General features: G+C 43.1%; 1 protein-coding gene across 1 annotated transcript; it reads right to left on the bottom strand.

The window, feature by feature from the left end:
* Nucleotides 1-2,862, bottom strand: HRH1 (histamine receptor H1). Its single transcript, XM_033517479.1, has one exon. The coding sequence runs from the start codon at nucleotides 2,157-2,159 to the stop codon at nucleotides 741-743; it is 1,419 nt and encodes a 472-aa protein (XP_033373370.1). The 5' UTR covers nucleotides 2,160-2,862; the 3' UTR covers nucleotides 1-740.
* Between the last annotated feature and the right edge of the window lie 3,036 nt (nucleotides 2,863-5,898).

The following is a 5,898-nucleotide window of genomic DNA, read 5'->3' as shown; positions in this document are numbered from 1 at the left end:
GATTTATGAAATACAAATTAAATAGAAAGGGTAGAAAAGGTCAACACATTTCATGTATAATCAACTATATTCTGCAAGTCTGGAAACAGCAGCACGCCCTTCTGGAGCAGATGGTGACAGGACATTGAGCATGGAAACTTTTGGGACATAAAAACTGTTTTTCAGCAAAGTTAATGTGCAGTTAATCTAAGCACAATATCACAGAGATACAGCAGGATACACACCAAAACTTGACATTTGATGGAAAGTTTGTGATTTGGAGAAGGCTATAAATAAATGGGGGAGTCTTTTTAAACTCTTGGAAGTTCTTTGACTGTGCAAAGTACCTCCTCCTGCAAATCTCACTTCACAAGCAATGTGTTTAATGGAGTAGGTTGAAAGAGAAAAATGTTTTTGGCCAATCAGTGAAATGTGATTTCTTCCTTTTCTGTAGCTGAATAATTTATAATCACTGAGGATGTCTATTTATATCTCCATTTCTGTATGGAAGTGGTGACCTCAAGTGATAAAAGACTGACAACAGTGTAACAGTTCATATATTGACCTTGACTTTTTCAGATCCTTGATCTGAAGTTGCTCTTCAAATGTATTAAAACTACAAAGTGCACATTTCCCACTTTTACTAACGCTTCTTTATAGACTACAGTTCACCAAAGTCTTCTACTGAACTCATCCTTTGAAACTGGAACATTTGGTATGGTTGAACTCCTGAGCTGCCCCTGAGCTCCAAATCTCCAGCATCAATGAATGTGAAGGAGCTTTTTAAAAGTCTGCTTGAAGTTGTGGTTACAGAGAGGGTAGAGGAATGGGTTTAAGGTGGAGTTGACGTAGCCGAGCCATATGGTGACCCTGTGCAGTTCTGAGAGCTGTGGATGGTTGTTGTGCTCCTTGTTTAACGTTATCACCATGAACAGCACAAAGTATGGGATCCAGCAGAGCATGAAGGCTGCCATGATGACCCCCAGCTGCTTGGCTGCCTTCCTCTCCCTGTTCCCGTGCTGGTGGCTGCTCCTGGAGCGGCTGTGCAGGGTGTGCCAGGTTTTCCTCAGGAACGCCAGTCCCCTGGGATCCCTGTGCTCTGTCCTTCCCTGAGGAGAGCAGGCTCCTGCAGGGCCGGGACTGGGCTGCTCTGCACGGGGAGCCACCTCAGTGAAGGTGTGCTTGTCTGATGCCACGCTGGAGTCGCTGTCCTGGCAGCCAGGCTGCTCCTTATTCCCAGGTTTTTTAGTGGTGCACACCCCCTTCTTCCCTGCTCTGTCCAAGCCAGGCTCAGGCTCGGCTGTGGTGAGAGAGAAACACTTCAGGACCTTCCCATTACTCAGCGCCTCTGAAGCCTCACCAGGATTGCTGAAATGAAGCTCTGCCTCCGCTTTTTGGGGCTCTGGGGAGCTTTGCTTGTCCGTGCCAGGGGTGTTCTCACCTAAGATTTGCTCCTGGAGGCAGATGTTTTTGTCATCCCTCGTCTGAGCCTGCTGCACGGTGGTTTTTTCCTTGGAAGAGCAGTAGGATCCATCGGTGCGCTCTCGGTGCTGGCAGTGTTTCCGAACAGTGCTGAAGATTCTGCAGTAGAACCACACCATCAGCAGGGAGGGCAGGTAGAAGTTGAGAATGGCCGTCAGCACTTTAAACCAGGTGACTTTGAAGAACTCGGTCTCACACTCGTCTTCCCTGACGTTCCTTTGGCCGTGGTTGGCGAAGACGTGCCAGCCCAGGATGGGGATGAGCCAGGTGCAGGAGAGCAGCCAGGCCCCCAGGATGAGGAGCGAGGCTCTCACCTTGGTGCGGTACTTGAGGTACTCGAGCGGCCGCTGCACCGAGCGGTACCGGTCCACGCACAGGATGAACAGGTTGAAAATGGAGGCCGTGCTGGCCACGTAGTCCATGGAGAGCCAGAACAAACAGGCCTCCAGCCCCAGGGGCCACCTGGGGCTCAGCAGGTACACGATGTGCAGGGGCATCACGGCCGCCCCCACCATCAGATCCGCCACGGAGAGGCTCACGATGTATAAATTACCCACCGTCTGCAGCTTCTTCTCTGTTTTCACAGCACACAGCACCAAAATGTTCATGACAATGGTGATCAGGGAAATGCTTCCCAGGAACAGGCCTAGGAGAGCTGAGAGAGCGTTGCTGCCGCTCTCTGTTGTGTTGTTGGACATCTTTCTTGACTGAGAATCGCAGTGGATGTCCAGGCCTTGGACGGTCAGTCATGGTTTGCACTCCTGGATGTAAACATGTTGCTTGAGGATTTTTATTTCCAGAACTAGAAAAAAGAAAGAAAATGTACTCAATGGCTGTAATAATGAGATAATAAAGCAAATTCGTGCCTCAGCTTAGCACTGTCCCTTTTTGGGCTTTCCTAAATAAGAAATTTTTACAACATTTTACATAATTTGTGTTTTATGAAACCCCACTAACCAATCCCAAACAGTTTTCATAGAGCTTCATCTATTTCTGACCTCAGAATCTGAAGAAGAAATTTAATTCCTCACAGTTTTAATTCATTAGGTCTCATTAAACAGCTGATCATGAACCATAACATAAACTCCATATTGGCAAACCGATTTAAAATGTGGTAGTAAAAACATATTTAGTATTAAATAATTTAAACAAGCCAGTGCTTATTTACAACCCCCATCTAACAGTTTGAGAATCCAGCAGCTGGCAGTCAGTAGGCAGTCATTCAAATTATAGGTAATGAGTAATCTCTTCCTACACAATTTAGGCTCACAGATTTCAAACATTTAAAGATGCCAGGCCTATTTGAGATCAAATGCAAAATAATAAGATTTTTCAGGACTAAAAAGCATCTTCTGCTTCCCAACTGCTAATTCTTGTATTGATCCACAGTGCAGAATTGATTAATAATATTTTACATCTTGGAGCAAATGGTCAATTGACCAAATCCTGCCTCCAGTCCACTGGTGAAAGATGTCTGTGAGGGTGACATACATTTTGTGCCATTTCATAGCTTGTCTGACTTTATGTTCTGGTAAATCCCTTAAAGCAATAAGGAAAGAAATTGAGAGTGTAAAAATATTTGCTCAAAATATTTACACAACTAACACTGAGATATGCATGGGATTTCTCAGCCTCTTAACTCTAAACATGGCCAGAGCAGTACAATGCAACAGATTGTTCAATAATCAGGATTTCCTCTTGAAATTAGGTGATGCAATACTTCATTTAACTTTACCCTTTTTATTCCAGAAATTTTTATTCCAGTTACCAGGGTTGAAGATGCAATTATTTGTGCTTCCTTATGAGAGGTCAAATTCCTTCTTTCCTGGGCTTTGCTCGCAGGTGGCTGTTGGAGAGGAGCTGTGTCCTTGGCAGCATCCATAGGCAGAGGGGACAGGAGCACCCTGGGGAGTGCTGTGATCCTGGATTCCTTCAGGCTCTGCCAGCACCATTCCTCTGTGGCAGCTGCTCACAGCTCACTGAGCCCTCCAGCATCTCCTGAGAACCGGGACAGGAATTATTCCATGGATGTTGAGGACAGAAATTACTCTGTGGATGTTGAGGACAGAAATTATTCCATGGATGTAATGGACAGGAATTATTCCATGGATATTAAGGACAGAAATCACTCCATGGATGTTAAGGACAGAAATCACTCCATGGGTGTTGAGGATAGAAATCACTCTGTGGATGTTGAGGACAGAAATCATGCCATAGATGCTGAGGACAGAAATCACTCTGTGGACATTAAGGACAGAAATCCTTCCATGGATGTTGAGGACAGAAATCACTCTGTGGACATTGAGGACAGAAATCCTTCCATGGATGTTGAGGACAGAAATCCCTCCATGGATGCTGAGGACAGAAATCACTCCATGGATGTTGAGGAGGGGAATTATTCCATGGATATTAAGGACAGAAATCCCTCCATGGATCTTAAGGATAGAAATCACTCCATGGATGTTGAGGATAGAAATCCCTCCATGGATGCTGAGGAGGGGAATTATTCCATGGATATTAAGGACAGAAATCCCTCCATGGATGCTGAGGACAGAAATCCTTCCATGGATGTTGAGGAGGGGAATTATTCCATGGATATTAAGGACAGAAATCCCTGCCTGGATGTTAAACCATGTCTGGAAAGTGGTTACACCCCAGTCTGTGTCTCTCCACCTCTTCAAGTGTGTTTAAGTGAACGGGGCATGGCCAGGGCAAGGAGCTGATGTAAGACCCTTCACCCCCACATATTTTCATTTAAATGTAAATAGCATGTAAAATGTAAATGGTGTGTAAATATATGGTAAAATAAAGGGAGAAAAGGCAACTTTAATTGAGTCTTTAACTGAAAACAATTCCAGCAAAGAAAGCTGCCTGGTTAGACAGCTCTCCTTGGTTGCATCTGGAATATATGAACTGCATTTGGGCTTGGACTGGACGATCTCCAGAGATCCTTCCAACCCCAACAATTCTGTGATCCTGTGAATCAAACAGCAGAACACAGTAAATGCTGTTCACTGCTTCCCAAACTTTCTCCTTAACGCTGCTGTGGTTGGATAGGGCAAGATTTAGGAAGCAAGAATTGATCTCCAAAATGGGTTAATGTGCCCTTTCTTCAGGAGCTACTGATGTAATTCCTTATCTCTAATGCAGTTGCCAATAGCAGAAAGTAATAATGACTGAATGGGGTTTAATGTTTGCACAGTTGAATTATACTGAAACAAAGTTCACTAAGACAGAACGGATTAAAAAGAAAAAATAACAAAAGGGCTCAAAACCTTGGGTTACTTTGTGGAAATTCTAAACCCTGACCTCACGGTGAAATGCCTCTTTAATTGTTGCTGTCTGTGAAGAGCTTTTTCTACAGGGAGGCTCAGCAAACATGATTTGTTATTGTATTACAACTCCAAGGAGCAAGAATCTCCTGGGAGATGCTGAGTGGATGCCTCGGTGCCTCATTAGTGCAGGTGCAATCTGTTAAACCCTGACCGAGTGGGAGTAAGTTTCTAGAAACTGGCACGTCTCTTGCTGTTAGATTTTAAAGAAATTACAGCTCCAAAGAGCAAAATTCTTGCTCATCAGACTAAATACAAGGCAGAAAGTGAGATTTTAATTCAGATGGCCTTTACTCACTCTGTTGTACTTAAGAAACTTATTTATTTCTAGTGATTTTTCCCCAAAAATTATTCTTGAAAGTATTAACATGCTAGAAGTTTGATTAATTTCCCTCTCAAAAACCCATTTATTTCTCTGTAAGGGAACAGTCCCTATTCAATGCCTGCTGATATTCAAGGAATATTTCTGATGAAAAATAAATGAAAAAACTTGGGAAAGCTGTTGTTCCCACTCAAATGACAATGTCTCAGTCCAGCCAGGACAGTTTGGAAGTGAAGCTTCAGTATCCTTCAGGCAGCATAACCAGCTGATTAATGAAACAATAAAAAATATTATAAAGAGCTAACAGAAGATGGACAAATTCCAAAGAATGTTTTGGCCTTCCAAATATAAGCTCAGACTTCCACGGAACTCCTCTTCCAGCAGTTCAATTTCCTAGTTTAGGTTGTTCTAAATATCAGTTTTATCATGACAAAATCCATTCTTGTTCTTGTGATAGCATTCCCCAAATATGGATTATTTTTTGCCAAGAGATTGGGGGAAAAACTTCTCTTGAGTAGAATCCCAAAGCTTTCAGATATGGTGTTAATTTTCCCTGCTAGTCTAAATATTATCAATATCAACTCATTGGTCATCAATGTGATCTCTTAGCAAAACAGTAGTTAAATGTAATTTTCTTTAATACTTTCTTTAAGTACTGTTTTATATTCTTTACTCCATTGCTTGTGTGTGAAAAGAGAATTTGCTGTAGGTGCCAGACCTGTGAAATCACCACTGGAACAGAAGAAAAGTCCTTTGTGCTGTGGTGCAGTAAATAGATCTGTG

The sequence above is a fragment of the Parus major genome, chromosome 12 (genome assembly GCF_001522545.3).
Source record: "Parus major isolate Abel chromosome 12, Parus_major1.1, whole genome shotgun sequence".
NCBI classification, from domain to species: domain Eukaryota; kingdom Metazoa; phylum Chordata; class Aves; order Passeriformes; family Paridae; genus Parus; species Parus major.
The sequence above is the reverse complement of the archived record's forward strand: the minus strand, read 5'-3'. Positions and strand labels throughout refer to the sequence as shown.